At 43.2% G+C, this 16722-nt stretch overlaps 1 protein-coding gene across 1 annotated transcript; it reads right to left on the reverse strand.

Annotated features, from left to right (window-relative positions):
• Positions 1–9531: 9531 nt before the first annotated feature.
• On the reverse strand, positions 9532–16720 carry trmt11 (tRNA methyltransferase 11). The gene is made up of 13 exons (XM_028978755.1): positions 16385–16720; positions 16150–16215; positions 16003–16076; positions 15842–15923; positions 15660–15752; positions 15359–15493; positions 15116–15272; positions 14575–14655; positions 14293–14457; positions 14031–14103; positions 13573–13707; positions 10864–10984; positions 9532–9683 (listed from the first exon to the last, which is right to left on the reverse strand). The coding sequence occupies exons 1-13, from the start codon at positions 16484–16486 to the stop codon at positions 9540–9542; spliced, it is 1428 nt and encodes a 475-aa protein (XP_028834588.1). The 5' UTR covers positions 16487–16720; the 3' UTR covers positions 9532–9539.
• Positions 16721–16722: the final 2 nt, after the last annotated feature.

The raw sequence follows: 16722 nt of genomic DNA on the forward strand, positions 1-16722 counted from the left end.
AGCAGGTGAAAACCCTCTTGTTCAAAAAATATTACAGACAAATCTAACACTTACAGACACACATGCGTACACATTGCACAAACAATACAAAAATGTATAAATACATTATAATTTTTCTTCGTCTAGCACCTAACAATCTCTGAGCATGCTCTTCACTGACAAGTTTGAGCCTTATCAGGGCTCTTAGTTTGTAAACTCAATATTCTATAGAAATTGAACGAGAATTGCTGGTGTCTTCCTCTTGTAAGTCGCTTTGGATAAAAGCGTCTGCTAAATACATTAAAGTAAAGTAAAGTATTTTTGTAATACTGACTCTTCAGTATTACAAAATTGAACATTGATTAATATTTGATCCTTCTGGATCTCCAGCAGGTGCAAGGCCTGTTGGATTTCAAACAAGATCTTCTGCGACTCTGATAGAAACCCATCAGCACCCCCTGCCACTGACAATGGGCTGCTTCTGCCAACCAAAATGTGTGTGTGGGTATTACCTCATGCAGACCAACTCCTATTTCCTGCTGTACGGTGACCTTGCCCTGACCTCAGGAGGTATCTTATTCAACTCTCTGCATTGCGAGGAATGGCTTGAAATGACATGCATTGGTTGCTCTGATACTTTCTGCTTCAGTTATGGGCAGAGCTGAGGAAGTGATCTTCTGGAAGCCTCCACACTGATTATATCATTCACTTCCCGGGAGCATCGGCGGTAAAATGAAGGCTGTCTCTTAGCAGAGTGGAAGAGCTAATGTGGTTGCTGGAGAGGTGACAGGATGATGCTGACCCTCCAACTCCCTCCTGTGGCCAGTCTCGGATATCTGACTGAACAAGCCTGCACCCTGTACACCTTCACAAAAAGTCCATTTACTGTGTAATGAGCATAATGTAAAATTAGGTTGATACTAGAACTTCCCAAATCACTAAGAATAATGTCAATTAATCTTCTCAAAGTAACTTAAACCTTTGAGTTTGACTTTTGCCACATCCTTAGAGAAAGGTTGTCCACACAAATGTTGTGGCCTCCAACTATTGATAAAAGGATTATTCCATATTTATGTCACAAGCTGTCACTGGCATGCCCCTCATCTTCCCATGTTTTGGTCTATGAAGCATCCAGTCTTGCATCATTCAAAGGATGTGGCTAACAAAATCATTATCATTTATTACTGAGATGGTGGAATCTGCATTAGCATGGACCTCTGACAAGGCAAGTAGTTAGCTCTTACCCTGGGAATAGAGAGACTAAGGTGAAGAGTGGTCTGAAGAGGAGGTGAACTGCAGGGTTCAATGGCATACGGAGGTTGAGTGATTGAGGCTGGTTGGACCACAGCGCTAGATGACAACCATTCCATGCTGAACAAGAGATGGTGTAACAAGAGCACCACAAAGCACTTACTCACAAAAAGACCCCTGGAGTAGTTTGACTCTGTGTCAGCTCTGTGTCACTGTTTGTGGTCGCCTGTGTCTTCTTTTCTGCAGTTCTACTGATGGAGATGTGCTGGGTCTACTTGGCCCTCTTGGATCTTCAAAGGGTGCAGGTGAGAGCGGCATTGTGCTCCCTGAGTTCTCACGTTACCCTTTCAACTCCCACAGGGATGAGGACATCAAAGGGGAACCTTAAAAAGCCTGTCACTTCTAACCTCCACATACCTGCAGACCACAGACTCAATATCCACCAGTGAGGCCCACAATTCTCAAAGGGGTCCGAGGTTTAACTGTAACAGCAGCACAATAGCCTACTTCCAAATGGTGCACCTACTGAACCGATTGATGTGAATGCTCTGCAGTATGATTAGGAATGACTGGATGCATACAGATGGATGGAAATGATGACTTCCTTTAATCGTAAATAGCAATAATTGATGATTTATTAACTGTTGGATCATTTTTTGCAATTAAATAAACTGAAGCATAATGGGATACAAATTCTAGCATTGACTCACCTTTGGGCACATAATAAATATTCGGTACAGAGGAATTATCTCATACTGTATGTTCATGTGCAAAAGATGGACGAATTCTGCCAAAAAATCATAAATTTGGAGACCATTCCATTCTTGGAGGAACATGAAACAGGTCTGTCAGACTGAACAGAGGTGTGTATTCCAGAAGCCATGGAGTTAAAAATTGAGTGAAAAAAAGAGCGATCATGTTATCATTTTTTCCAGCTACTCACCCAGTGCTCTACCCTCCGAGCGCATAAAACAAACAAGGCTCCTTGCATGACTACTTTAGTCCATCTTCATCTTTATGTAAGGATTGTCTCTGGCAAGGATGAATTTGGTATCTGTGTCAGAGGTCAGACCCGAACAGGAAGTAAACAAAAATGTAATTGTGTTAATTTATTCAAATATGAAATATTTACAAACAAATCAGCACACAGGCCTAATATTTATAAATATTATTTGTATAATATCATGAAATGGAAACTATGAAAACAGACTTATATCTACATTGTGTATATCTACAAATAAACAATACAACTTGCTTAAATCTACAAATATGACATGTGGTGGTACAAATCAGAGCAGTCTTTGCAGACTGTTTGATGGAATTTACTCTATGCAGTCTTCTGTAGTTATTGTTGTTATTGTGACTTTTTTACAGATGCAGACCTCGGAATCTGCACCTTGCTAGGTAATTTCTTCTGTCCTTTACACAGTCATATCTAGACATGTTCTGAAATGTTCATAAACAAAATCCAGTTTCGGTTTTCCTCCAATAACAGATTTACTACCACTGAAATGTATGTGGTGATATTAAACAAGAGCCATTAATTAAGTTTGTTAAATTCTTCAGCTCTGAAGAAATAAAGAAAATTACAGTACCTGTTTAGTGTTTTGCTTCCAACAACACAGCTCGCCAGGTCTTTAATTTGAAAAGTTTTTAAAGAAAAGACAGGGGGGAAAAAGCACATAATCGTTAACATATTAAAAAAAACCTTTGCTCCAAAACTCTTTGATTCTTTTGACATTTCTTTTGACAAAATGCTGTGCCCAAAACTATAATTTATGATTTTCTTTATTCTCTGGCCAATAGTCCTGGTCATTGCTGCCAACGCTGTGAAGTTCAGGCCGATGCTGGAGACCATAACAGGCGTTACTTCTGTCCATGCACATTTGAAAAAGGAGAAAAGTTAGTGAGGTGAGAAAAGAGGTGAGGCTGAACTTGCAACTGGAAATAATTAATGCTCCATAAATTCCATCCATGTTGAATTGTAATCAATTAGTGTCAGTATTCACAGAATGTGTATTTTTATTACTTGATGGCTTGCCTGTGCATTGTTAGATGGTCTCATAAAGGTTCAAGACATAAGGTCAGCATACACACAGATCTTTCAGGTCAGCAAAAACCTTCCTTGCATGTAATATTTTCACTCCTTTTTCAAAGCAACGTGTGCACATTACAACTTTATGACGCACATGCTGCAGTTTTATGTTGTGCAAACTGAAAAGCTGAATCTGAAAGTGTGAAATCTTGTGTGCCTACAGGTCAAAAACAACCTCTGGGAGACAGACAAGTTTAGCTGAAAAAGCGAATTTTTTGCCATTGCACATTTGCTCATAAGTGTTTTTTCTAATTGCATCAAACCTTTCAAACCACAGATCATTCTGTCCCCTTTGTTCCTTTCTGGCAGCTCAGCTCACCCTACCGACTTCCTGAACTAACTTGTGTCTACCATGAACACAACATGCTTTCCCTTCTCACCCTCTACTGCCAACCAAATGCACCGATGCTTGTAAACTGAAATCTAATATTGTTTATTTTCAAATGAAGCAAATTAACATTTTGTTCCATTAAGATCAGGTTCAGAAGAGTGCACCACCTCGCTTCATTAATTTTTTAACTCGTGCCCAAAATAAAACATTTCCTCTCCGGCAGCGAGGCACTGGCAAGGTATGAAACAGTAACTCAGTTTGGTTCTGCTACATGAATGTCTGGCTTTTATTAGAGCTCTTTTTCATTAGCGTTTTTTAAGTACCTCCTACCCCCATCCTTGCCTGTACTGTTTGAAAGTGCACAAGAAAGCGTGCTGCATTGAAACACCCAAAACAATCCGTATGGGGTAAAATCACACTTATTCATTCAATGACGAGGCCAACAAAAAAGATCAGCAGCAATACTTTAAGGCAGGGGGTTATGAAGGTTGATTAAATCATCCTGGACACAAAGTATGCATCCGTTCAGAATAGAGCCCATCACAATGACACGGCCCTGCTTTTGAGAGTCCCCAGATAACAATCACACCAGGTGGAAACAGAGAAAGAGAATAAACATTCTGTAGTTCTAAGATAAGATAAGATAAGATAAGATAAACCTTTGTTAGTCCCACAAGTGGGAAATTGCACTTGTCACGGCAGAAAGTGGACAGAAGCAGAAGGTAATAGCAGCAAAAACAGAGGTAATAGCATCACCAAAAAAAAAAAGATAAATATGTATCTGTATATATGTACAAATTTACAATTTAAACATTTAACAATTTAACAGAATGTGCCCAAGTCTGTGTATGTATGGTCAGCTGCGAGGTCTTTGTTATAGAGTCTGACAGCGGTTGGAAGAAAAGACCTTCTGAACCTCTTCTTCCCATATCGTGGGTGCAGTAGCCTGCCACTGAAGGAGCTGCTCAGTGCTGTCAGAGTTTCCTGCATGGGGTGGGCAATGTTGTCCAACAGGGATGACAGCTTAGCCACCATTCTCCTGTCACTCACCACCTCCACTGGGTCCAGAGGGCATCCTAGAACAGAGCTGGCCTTCCGGATCAGCCTGTTCAGCCTCTTCCTGTCCCCAGCGGAGATGCTGCTACCCCAGCAGACCACACCGTGAAAGATGGCTGATGCCACTACAGAGTCATAAAAAGTCTTTAGGAGTGGCCCCTGTACTCCAAAAGACCTGAGCCTCCGCAGCAGGTAAAGCCTGCTCTGCCCTTTTTTATAAAGTGCATTATGTTATGAGTCCAGTCCAGTTTATTGTTCAGGTGAACACCAAGGTACTTGTAGCTCTCCACTGCCTCAATGGCCATACCCTGGATGTCCAGAGGCATAAATGAAAATGCTAATCATATAGAAAGCAATATACCAGTGAAGCCAAAATAATGGTAATATAATTCCAGTTCCATGTGCTTTTGCATGTTGACGCGTTTGTGACCACAATGACTCTTGTATTTTGCTGTATTCACATACAATGTGACCTTCTGAACTGGACCATATAGCAATGTAAGAAGGTGTCCTGGTATTTAGTTTAGATCACGCAGAACTGGCCTTTGTCAATGATATACTTAACACTTTGGCCATCCAGTGACTTAGCCCATGCGCTCAATTACATCAGATATCAGCGGGTGGTCATGGACTTACCATGAACCAGGGGTGGGCAGAGTTACGCAGAATTGTGGCAAGGTGGTTTCATCCAAAACAAAATTCATTTCCTGCTGTGGGACGCATTGAGGAAGCTGTTGATGTTGGGCATGTTTGAAGCGATGTGAGAAGATAAGTTCCCACCACAGCAAATGTCACTTTTGTTTCCCTTTAAGGTCAGACGCTTGTGAGCAAAGTATGAACCTAAACAGCCTCAAGCCACTCACTGTGTATTGTATGATTCATTTGTCTAATCTGCACTTTATGGTTTTAAATGTTTCCACCATTGCAACAGAGCAATGATTTCTCAACCCTTTTGTGTACTTGTGTATCTCTGGGCTGAGAGGAAACATTTGAAATGTAGAATCCCGTTGGCCATCCAAATTCAGACATCCATCGCAGCTCCAACCGGATAGCGGGGAAACGCGCCTCTCCAGGTTGTGGCTGGAAGCAGCTCAGTGGGACGGGCAGGCAGACGCGCAGACTTGTTTTCGCCCCCCTCACCCGTGCGCCCCAGACAGGTGTGACCTCACGTCAGCCGGGCGATGCCTTCGCAGGCCACGTTTACCTGCACAGATCTGCCAGCCTCGATAGGGGTGACGGCCTTTGAGGGTCCAGGGGAAGGGAAAACAACATTTCAGCGGCATGTGCGTTTCCTGGCTCCTGCTAACGCAGACCCCCATGGGTAGCGCATACCAGTCAGCAAGACAGCCGTGAGAGCCCGTGTCGGCAACTCCAGCCCCGTACGCATGCACGCCCCCGCATCCCAATTAGACCCTCCCCATGCGCAGTCATGCACATCGCTGAAATTCAAACCCAGTGACCCCCACAGAAGATACTTCGGGATCAGGAAAGGAAGATTATTTCATCTTTCCTGAGGGTGGAATAATGGGGCGTCCGCATGCAGGCACTAAAGAGTGGCCGTTATCTGGCATGGTGCAGTGCCTCTGTACTAACGGGATGTGGGATTAAGCGTCGGTGGAGCACATTTTCCATGCCGGGAGGGTGGGGGTTGCTGTCACAATCCCAAATATGAAAATATGAGCTCTTTCATTTCACTCATAGGCAATAGGACTGTTTATGTTCTTTCAGAGCAGAGGAAGAGGAAATATGTTTTGAATAATGTCATGGTCACCGCGTTTGCCCACTTGGCATATCAGAGTCATTAAAAAAGGGTGGGATGAACTCGTCCGGAGGTTCATCTCATTAACAAGGAAATTCTGAGAGGGCTAATTGTGTGGATCACCCACAGTGTACTGGTTAGGTTCCTCTTGGAATTGAAACAATAAACCCCGCTTGCTCCCGGTTTCAGCTTCTCAGTAAGTAATGTGCCCTCGCCCTTTGATAATGGCTTTTAAGGAGGGCAGATATTGCCCCTCTGCTGCACGAGGACAACGTGAGTCAACCCCCACCCGTCAGCACCCACATGTCACGACAGCAGAGGGGCCAAGAAGGCTTTGATAAGCGGCGGCGATGGGGAAGTTGGAGTTGTGGGACAGAACGGTCACTGACACTGTCCACTTCCATGTCACTGACCTGTACGGGCCTGTGCTTTCTCAAAAATGTAAAATGTCTCGAGACGGTCGTCTCATGGTGTCCAGTCAGTTCCTGGTGAAACGCTGTGTCAAGATGAAGGCCGGAGACTATGATGCAGCTGATAATATGTAGCTCACCAAACAAGGAAATACTGCTGTGAATGTAATAGTGTGTATAAACTTATTTAATAGTGTGTATAAACTTCTTTGGTAAGTTGTTTAGCATTAATATACTTTTAAAAAAGTATAAATTTTTTTGTAGACAACTACAATTTTGATTCAAATGTGATTGGTAGTTTATTAAAGAACAGGTTTCATCAATGTTGCTTGTAAGCCGTATGTAAACAAACTGTTACAAGAAGGTAACTAAATTTGTTCAGTTTAATAATATTACATGTTATATTAAATAAAATGTAATACCACAGTTAATTCTAACCTTGCTTTGTGATTGACAGTGAAACATAAAAAAAATAGAGTCAGAAATATAAGAAAATTCTGAAAAGCCAAATAGGATTAGACAGCTTTAGAAAGTGTACAGCATCGTTTTCCTTTATTTATTAATGATAATTATGACTGACGGTGCAGGGTCAGGTTGTAAATCGGGCTAGTGAGGGTCTACGGTTTCACGGGGAGGATCTGTAGTGTGATTTGTGGCTTCATAATGACCCTTTTCCCAGCACACTCAAACTGGAACAGGTACTCTCACCTTACAACTCTGGGCTTTGAGCACCAAAAGGAGCCGAGGTGATCTGGGGTCACAGCTGCGGCAGGTGGGCAGTCCGCTGACTCCAGGCAGGTGCAACACACCTGCTACCGACATGCTCTCTCTCGCACTCACACACACACACACACACACACACACACTGATGCACAGAGAAAGTTATATACCGGTCAGACCCATCCTGCGTACGTGTGTGTGTGTATGTGTGAATAGGATCCTCAGTGCAGATTTTTCCACTCACACAGATGTGAGGCACGAACAGAACCCCCTAAACCTCAGTGGTGCGTTAACCAGGAAGCCACGTCTTCCCAGCCAATATTGCTTAATGTTGCTTAAAGTCGCTAACAACCGCTCATAATACATGCTCTGGCTGGCAGGATCAAAATAAACGTTCACACGGACAAAGCAGCGAAGACCCAATGTTCCACAAGGCTGGCCTCATCTCCACACTCCTCCAGAGTACCTGATACTGCGGGAGGACACCCCTGCCCAGTCATATATAAAAAAAAAACACAACAAAAACACTGTGGTCCAGAGACTGATGATGGCATACCTTAGATGTTTATCCAACTCTCTCACAGTCTAAACTGTGCACGTTCACCTCCTGCAGGAAAGAATAACAGGGGGAAAAAAGGAAAGAAAAAGTTGCATTTGACCGTGCCTGGACAGCGTCTGAGATGAAGCGAAGCGGCCGAAAGGAAACCCCTTCTAATTACGGACTGCAGCCACTCTGGAAGTCTGTGAGTAAACGTTTTATCGCTGCGCGGTGGCACCGTTCCACAGAGAGACTAGCAAAAACAACAAGCCGGCAGAAGTCATCTGTTCCTCGGAAGGAATTGTTTGTTTACAGGGGAGAGGATGAGGAGAGAGGAAAGGTGGGGGGGGGGGGGGGGGTCTCCCCATTTGGGCCGAGCGTAACCTCCATCATCACAAGCGAGGCGCATGCCCACCGTGTGATCAGGTTTCCTTTATTCTCCGGCAGAATTTGGGTGAAGCCGTAACCCCACCGATAAACATGTAAAAAGGGCCGTACACAAATGCCAGCGTGGTCTCCGAGAATGAAAAATGATTGGGACCCATGTAAACTGTGGTTGGAAAACACTAAATCTGCTGACTAACTGCAAGGATGGCTTCGGTGAAAAAGGTAGGGAGGCTCGGTTCTCTCGGGCTCACCCTGGGTGTTTGTGCCTCTTTTGCCTAAACATTTTTGCCTTTTGTCTGGGTGAAACATCTGCACCAAATAAAGCCATAAAACAGCATTCACTGCACCTCTCCTAAATGTCTGTGCATATGGACAACGCCTTTTACTGTGTATTAGTTTTATACTTTATACAGTCCTTTTAACACACAAGAACAAAATATAACACTTTAACCTCCATTCTCTATTTAAAAAAAATTGCCAAAAGACTAGAGTTTACCAATGTTCCCATGAATCCAAGAATTCATCAAGGTTGTCAGGTTGCCAAACTAAACCACAAGTCCATCTCTTCCCAGGCAGATACTCAACACCATTCCTATTAAATTATGATCTAAAAATCACATATTCCATAATACAAAGTATCCAGGATTGAATATCAAATTAAATGGAACAACAAATTATTCCAAAAATAATCTGGTGCAGATTAAAACAAGCAATGGCAAAGACTCAAGTCAACTCAAGTCGCAACATGAGAAATGTGAGAAATATTTTCAATAAAAGTGACTCAATGATTCCTACAATTATACCATTCATCACTTTGACTTCTGTTTTATAGCAATTCAGTATTTAACAGAACTGAAAATTTGCTGTGACTTTTCTGAAACGTGCCTATGAGTATTTTTGAGCATTGGTAAAAACAAACCAAACCAAGTTTAAGAACATTTTTATTCCAAAATAAAACAAATATGCATAAAAAGGGATTTAAAAAAAAAAAAAACTTTTCTCTGCTTCTTCCTTTACTCAACTCCATTGGCTGCTTCTTTAGACTGCTCTTTGCTGCCCCTTTTGGTAATGCCGCTGAAGTACTTCTCCCTGAAGGAATTTAGCCCCTGGTACGGGCTGAAGCGCGACTCCACCTGTTGTGCCAAAGTGTCTGACTCCTGCTGGAAGAGATAATAAACATCTGCATGAAGAAATGCAGCAGCGCTTCTGCCTCTGCAGTGTGCATGTCATAAAAAAATTGATAATGGTCCTGGTATTACATACATTTTATGTAATGGTTAGCAACCTTCCGATTAAGCGTCTGTTTAGACCAACCACTGCCCCAGTAAGTTTTGTTTATTTCTTTTTAACCATTAAGTAGTAAATCAGGGAATTAATTGTTCTGAGAAGATTACCGTAATTGCAGGAATATAAGACTCCCCTGTATTATAAGAATTTTTCAAGAGTTATTAAAGCACTCGTATTTGGTGCCATCTACAGTTATTGAGTTTCCTGTCAAGACCAAATATAAGATGGCACCACTTTTTCCAATTACACTAAAAGCTTACCTATCCCGATTCTTTTGGAAGAAATAACTGTGGTCTTTTCACTTGGATCAGTGTCAAACACTAGTGAATGCAGCTGAGTAAAACTCTAACAATGTCTGCTTATCTGCATTTAAACGTCAGGTGAATTTCCACTGTTGTGTTTAGAAATCATCGGCCAAAAATCCATCAGTTCTTGAAAGGCTCTGTGATTGGCCAATGATTTCCTGAGCCAGACCAGAGTTCCTGTTCAGGAGTCTAGAGACTCTATGGGGCCGACTGAAAACGGGGAAAAAAATGCTACACGATAAAAATGGATGCCTAAATATACCACATTTGGGTCAAAGACACATGCCAGTCACCACAGATAAAACGACCAGCTTTTTGTGTGGATGTGTGTAAAAGAGAGAGTGATTCACTCATGTCTCTATGGGAACAATTTGGGGTTTTGAAATGAAGAGGCTGTCAAAACCAAAGATGGATTATTTTCCATACAATGTGTAATTAAGTCATTTACAAAGTCGAATAAAAACAGCGTTTCAACCACAGCCAGATGCTGGCGTTTTCTTGTAGCCTCGCATTATCAGCACTAGATTTCATCATGGAGTCACACACACTGAAGCACTTGTGCAGACAAGCACCAAAAAATGAAATGGTTAAACATATTCATGGCCACACACCATCCGTTTCAGAACCTGTTTAAGAACATAATTTCTTGTGTGTGTACCACAGACTCACATGAAGCATGCCTGTAACCACACACACACACACACACACACACACACACGTACATGACACACCCAGAGGCGCGCACCTCAGGCTCTTTGGTCTTCTCCATAGTGACGAGACGGCGTGACGTGTGACTGGACAAGACCTGCTCACAGTTGCTGATGAGCGTCAGGCAGGGGTGCTGAGGAACCATGTCTTCACTGTACCTGAGAACATAAGTGAAATTGAAGTGATTGCCATTGTGATACACAGCACACGGTGCACACAACAAAATGTGTCCTCTGCATTTAACCAATCACCTTGGTGAGCAGCTATGAAAGGCACCCGTGGAGCACTGTGTGGGGACGGTACCTTGCTCAGTGGCACCTCTGCAGATCGGGATTCAAACAGTTTACCTTACGATTACGGGTCCGCTTCCTTAACCACTTGGCCACCACTGCCATTAAGTTGCCACACTACTGGATGTAACTGGGACATGGCAGACAAGCCTGTTGAAGCTGACATGTGTAAATGAGACTTTTATTTCTTAGGGGGAGACATTCTGGTCAAATACGTATCAGATTTTCAGCCTCCTGTTTGTCTTTTGTCCTTGTTATAAACAACATAGGTTGCAAAGCAGTGGGACTTGTTCCCAGACAAGTGCCCGGCCAGTGGACTGGACCAGACATGTGAGACATTGCTCAAGTCAATCAGATCCTCACCCTTGACTGCTCCCTTGAAAGGTGTCACTGTAACCTGATTATAACCTCATGGCTGTTTTAATGTGATGAAGAAAGGCAGACAGAACATCTGAACAGTGTCAGCAAAGATTCTTTGGCATGAACCAAAGACAAAGCTTCAAAACTGGAGGTCAGCACTTCTGAAAGGTGGTTAGAAGAGGACCTCTTTGCACGTTAGCTCTGGCTGCTCTAATTAGCCATTAGCCTCAAACTCGGATGAATATAAACACTTGAAAAACGGTCTGGTGCCTCGGTTCAAAAATAAAGGCTCTTTCTGCCAGAGCAGGAGAGGAAATGAGACCACGATGGTCGGAAGACCTTACAAGTGCTAGATGACAACATGGGACATTAAAGCTAATGAGCTAAAGAACGCACTGAGTCGGGTTAAGCAGAACAGAGGAATGGGATGGAGGACGGCAGTGGGGCTGGGGGTGGTGCGGTTAAGCTCATTCCACAGGCCTGAGTGCGGCGTTAGCGGAACCAGGCGCCTCTCCCGCTGGTGGCTGTTAAGGGCCTGCGCGTCGCCGCATCAACAGATTCCTGCGGCACCCCTTCCCTCTCCCGACACCAGTGTTTATACACAGCCGTGTTGCTACACAGTCCGCCCCCCCCCTCTCCGGGTCCACTCCGTCAAACTCGCGCTTGTCACGGCACGCCGGCCTCGACTGCGAGCCCCGCCGCCCCCTGCAGTCTGACGGCTGCGCGGCAGCCTGAAATGTGCCTGAAACGTTGTAGTGAGTGCATCATGCATGGTGGACGCCTGTCTTAGTTCCTTATTTCATTTAACTACTTGGTAACTTACCATGTGTTACTGTATGCTGGACATTTGGGTGGTAGTAGCCTAGTGGGAAACACACTCGTGTATGAACCAGAAGACCCAGGTTCAAATCCCACTTGTCCCTGAGCAAGACACTTAACCCTGAGCCTCTCCAGGGGGGACTGTCCCTGTAACTACTGATTAGTATGCATAAGGGGGTCTGATAAAATGCCTTAAATGTAAAACGTTTAACTACAATCTTAATTAGATGTATTCATGCTTATATGATGCTTTCGTTAGTTTCACCTTGTTGTTGCCAAATTGAGAACACATGGACAGAAACAGATATTCCACGAAAGGTATACAGAAGCTTGTTTAGTAGAAACTGGGACTTCTTCCCAATATTTGCAGACACTATCATTTTATGATATAACCTCGAGGGATAAAGAGCACCGTCCCCACACACTGCTCCCCGGGCACCTTTCATGGCTGCCCACTGCTCACCAAGGTCATGGGTTAAATGCAGCGGACACATTTCATTGCATGCACAGCATGCTGTGTTTGTTCTGGCTGACGGCAGATAGAATGGAGTCAAACGTAGCTGCACCCTGGGTGAAGATGTTTCAGCTTTTTTTGTGTGTGGTGGGATGTACTGTTCTCCGGAAGCCCAGGGGGTAGCACAAAGGCCCGTTTGAGGACAAACAGAAGGAGACTATAAAATCCTTTCTTTCCATGATCACACCAAGAGTGCTTGCTACTATCTAAACAGATGGTATTGTCAGCAGGTTAGCAAAACAGGCGTAGCCTGCAGGTCTCGGCCTTTACGGTGGGGAAATTCTGTTTATTGAGGTGGTCTGTGTGTCACAGACATGAGGTAAGTGGAAGAGTGGGCTGTAATTTAGATCACAAGGCCAAGACACCTCCCTCCAAGAGTTCCCCCCAAACCCTGTAATATGTGGCCGGGTCCGTCTGAACAGGCTCGTACACCCCCTGTGTGTGGAATAACCCATCACAAGACACCTGCACCTGACCAGGAAGGTTAGCAGATGCAGGTAAAAAGCAAACAATAATGTTTCCTCTGCATATGCTCTCTGTGTGCATTTGTCTTTTGCTCAAGGCAGCCTTCACAAACTAGTAAGACACTTCTAACAAATCCATAAAAGCTACCTGGTTTGTCTATGCAATAATAAAAAACCCACACAAAAAAAGAAGAGCTTAGTGTCTCGTGCATCATGCTTTAGTGAAAGTGCGCATGAATAAGCATGTGCAATGACATGTTGCTTTGTGCACTTATACATTAACTTATACTTATACTTACTCTGGTCGGTAGATTGGTAGCCAGTAAACAATCCGGCCACCCATGACCAAGTAGTGTGCCGCAAAATGTAAGAGGTCGGTGAAGATGTCACTCAAATGATATGCCATGGACACAGGAATGTGACTTTCTCCACAGCTAAAGGAAAAGAAGTGACACTAAATTCAATTTGCCAGCATCCAGGTTACATTCTGGGACCAAACAGACCAATGATTCACACATTCACTTCAGAGAATGCTCATATGGCGCCCTCTGTTGTCTACACCCTTAAAGACTGCAATGGTACTACCATAGCTTACTACCTTTGTGTCCCTGAGCAAGACACTTAACCCTAAGTTGCTCCAGGTGGGGGACTGTCCCTGTAACTACTGATTGTAAGTCGCTCTGGATAAGGGTGTCTGATAAATGCTGTACTTGTAAATGTAGTTTGACAGAAGGAAATATGAACATGAAAAACTCACAAGTCCTCTGGAGGTTTGGTTAACCCCTTGTGAGAACCAGTTCTCCTTGTTGATTCACGAATGCCATAAGGGGCTGAAGAAAAACAATATAAAAACAATTTAGCGGTTTACTAAACTCTACCTACATCTAGGGAACACACTTAATCATTGAACAGTTTCTGACCAAAAAAACACTGGTGATCAGGTCACAGAGGTCACCACATATTATTATTACAAGTTGTAATGTAATGGGAAAACCACTAGAACCTGGGCCTGAACTTACGGTCAGTGATGATGACATCAAAGAGTGACCCTGTTCTCCAGACAGGCTTGGAAGCGTCTGACACCAGAACATCCACATACTGTCTTTCTGTGCCATACTGGCGAAGGTTAGCACGGATGTTCTCATCAGGACCCCGCCATTTCTGATTCTTTCTGCTTGCTTTACCTGAAAACATTTCACAGTTGCTAAGTGCTTGTCAGAGGTACACGACTTACTTACAGATATTGTATCACAGTTCATACTTTTTGTTTTAGAAAGGTCTACTGTGAAGCTTTTATATACCTATTCCATGGATTGTGTTATAATCAATGTCTGTTCCACAGACATAGGCACCAAAGTGAGAGCATGCTACCAGCAGGCTACCTGGTAATGAGAACAGCAAAACATGGGTTAGACATGATATTGTTTTCACATAAGCATGCTTTATGCAGGACAGAGGTATGAAAAAAATCCTTTTATGACTACTGTGGTCCTGCAAAAGACATTTCTCACTCTGGCAAATGGCTCCATATAAGTAAATACTTGTAAATATTGCCATTCGTCCTGCCGTGGTCCAGTTGTGGTGCTCATGTGCACACTGTACATGCTTTTGGTGGTGGACATGGGTCAGCAGGGGCTACCTGACAGGCCTGCAGTCACACAGTCCCATACACAGCACCTGTCTGTCTATAAGAACCATCATGAACGTCTCAGATATTTCCGCTACAGTAGCTGTTGTGTTGAAACATTCTGTTCATCAGTAAGCTTGGTGTTTGAGACTCCATGACCAATTGTCCTGAACTAGCCATCACATACAGTTGTACATTTTGTAATAACTTCTTACCTGTTCCAACAAATGGGTCGTAGACAATGTCTTCAGCTTTCACCTTGGCATGGTTTGCCATTATAAAAGAAAGTCCAGCATCCATGCTAGTATTCCCAATAAAGTGCCTCTTCTTCACACTATGGGAGCGTATTAGCTCTCTTTGTCCATCTGCAATCTAATGACATAGTCAAGCACAACACATTTGCTGTAGCTGTTTCTCATCTGGTCAACAATTCAACAAAAAGTGCAATCTAGACTCACCCATCTCCCAAAGTAGACATGGAAAGGCTCCTCTGGAATGTTATTGGGATCTGAGCCATAGTCCTCTAATAAACAGAAAATGTGATCTGGGTCTTTAAGATGAACTTTTCCTTCAAATGGGAGGAAGTCCAATGCCTGTAAGCAAGACATCATCAACGTAATGGTGCAACATTTTAAAAGCTTCTTGTACCATCCCTTTATAAAAACAAAGACTGTGACCAAACCTGTGTGCTCTCCTGGATCTGTATGGCATTAGGAAACAGCAGCATTTCAGATTTTCACACTATTAGGGGCCACTTACGTCAATTTTCTTTATTCTCTCCTGGAAAACCAATGTCTTGTTGAAGGTGTACACATTTATTTTGTAAGTTGATTTAATTTTGAGAAAAGGTGCCTATGAAAGATGAAATCAAACCAAAAAGGGGGTGTGAGAATATAATGTCATAAAGCATGAAATATTTGCAGATGAATCCCCAGACCAACCATGCTTTCTTTTGGGTATTCCAGGAGTGATTTCTTCAAATCTTGTGCCGTTTCTCCATGGCCCCAAAGTTCAAATGCGGACCTATAATGTCAGGTGAACAATGGCAATTCTTTTTAGGCACCTTGCGTTTAGTGGTCAGCTGGGTGCTTGCGTGACTTACTTGGCACACACGGTCCGCGCCATGATGCTCCGCAGGTCATCTTCCGACACGCCACGCAGCCGCCAGAACGGAGACTGCATGAAATGACACCGCCGTCACATGAAGGGACCAGTGATCGCACAGCGACAGAAGGAGCTTTAACGTTACCCTTTCTACGAAGTCCTCGGCCGGGTTAAACGCCTTGTCTCGAAGTGCCAGCAGCGCCTTTATTTCCTGTAACGGCGTGTTAATGATTCGTTGCAACAGTACAAAACATCACAATAAACGGACACAATAATATAAGTCACTGTAACTAATAACACAAACTTGATAACACTGCGATTCCCAGAATTAAAAGTGCAAAACGGTAATATTAGAATAACATAAGGCTGTATGATCATACCGGTAATCTAAAATCGACGTTATCATGAGCCAAATGAAGTAAATACTGTCGGCACGTCTGACTACAGCGTCGCGCCATGTTTGTGTACCACTGCAAACGCATCCGGTCGGAAACAAGCTTCCATGGCAAATGGTTCCTAGACAAGACGCCCCATCAAGCGCAATACAGGATTCTGAGAACAGGAGTATTTGGAGTCGGAAAAACGGACGATTAAACTGTATATATATATTGAGTATATTTAAGTAATTATATTACTTAATACAATCAAATAATATAGTGGTAGAAGTGGTTAACACACTCCTATCAGAACACAGAGGACACTTGCAATATTTGCAATA

The sequence above is a fragment of the Denticeps clupeoides genome, chromosome 5 (assembly GCF_900700375.1).
Source record: "Denticeps clupeoides chromosome 5, fDenClu1.1, whole genome shotgun sequence".
NCBI classification, from domain to species: Eukaryota; Metazoa; Chordata; class Actinopteri; order Clupeiformes; family Denticipitidae; genus Denticeps; species Denticeps clupeoides.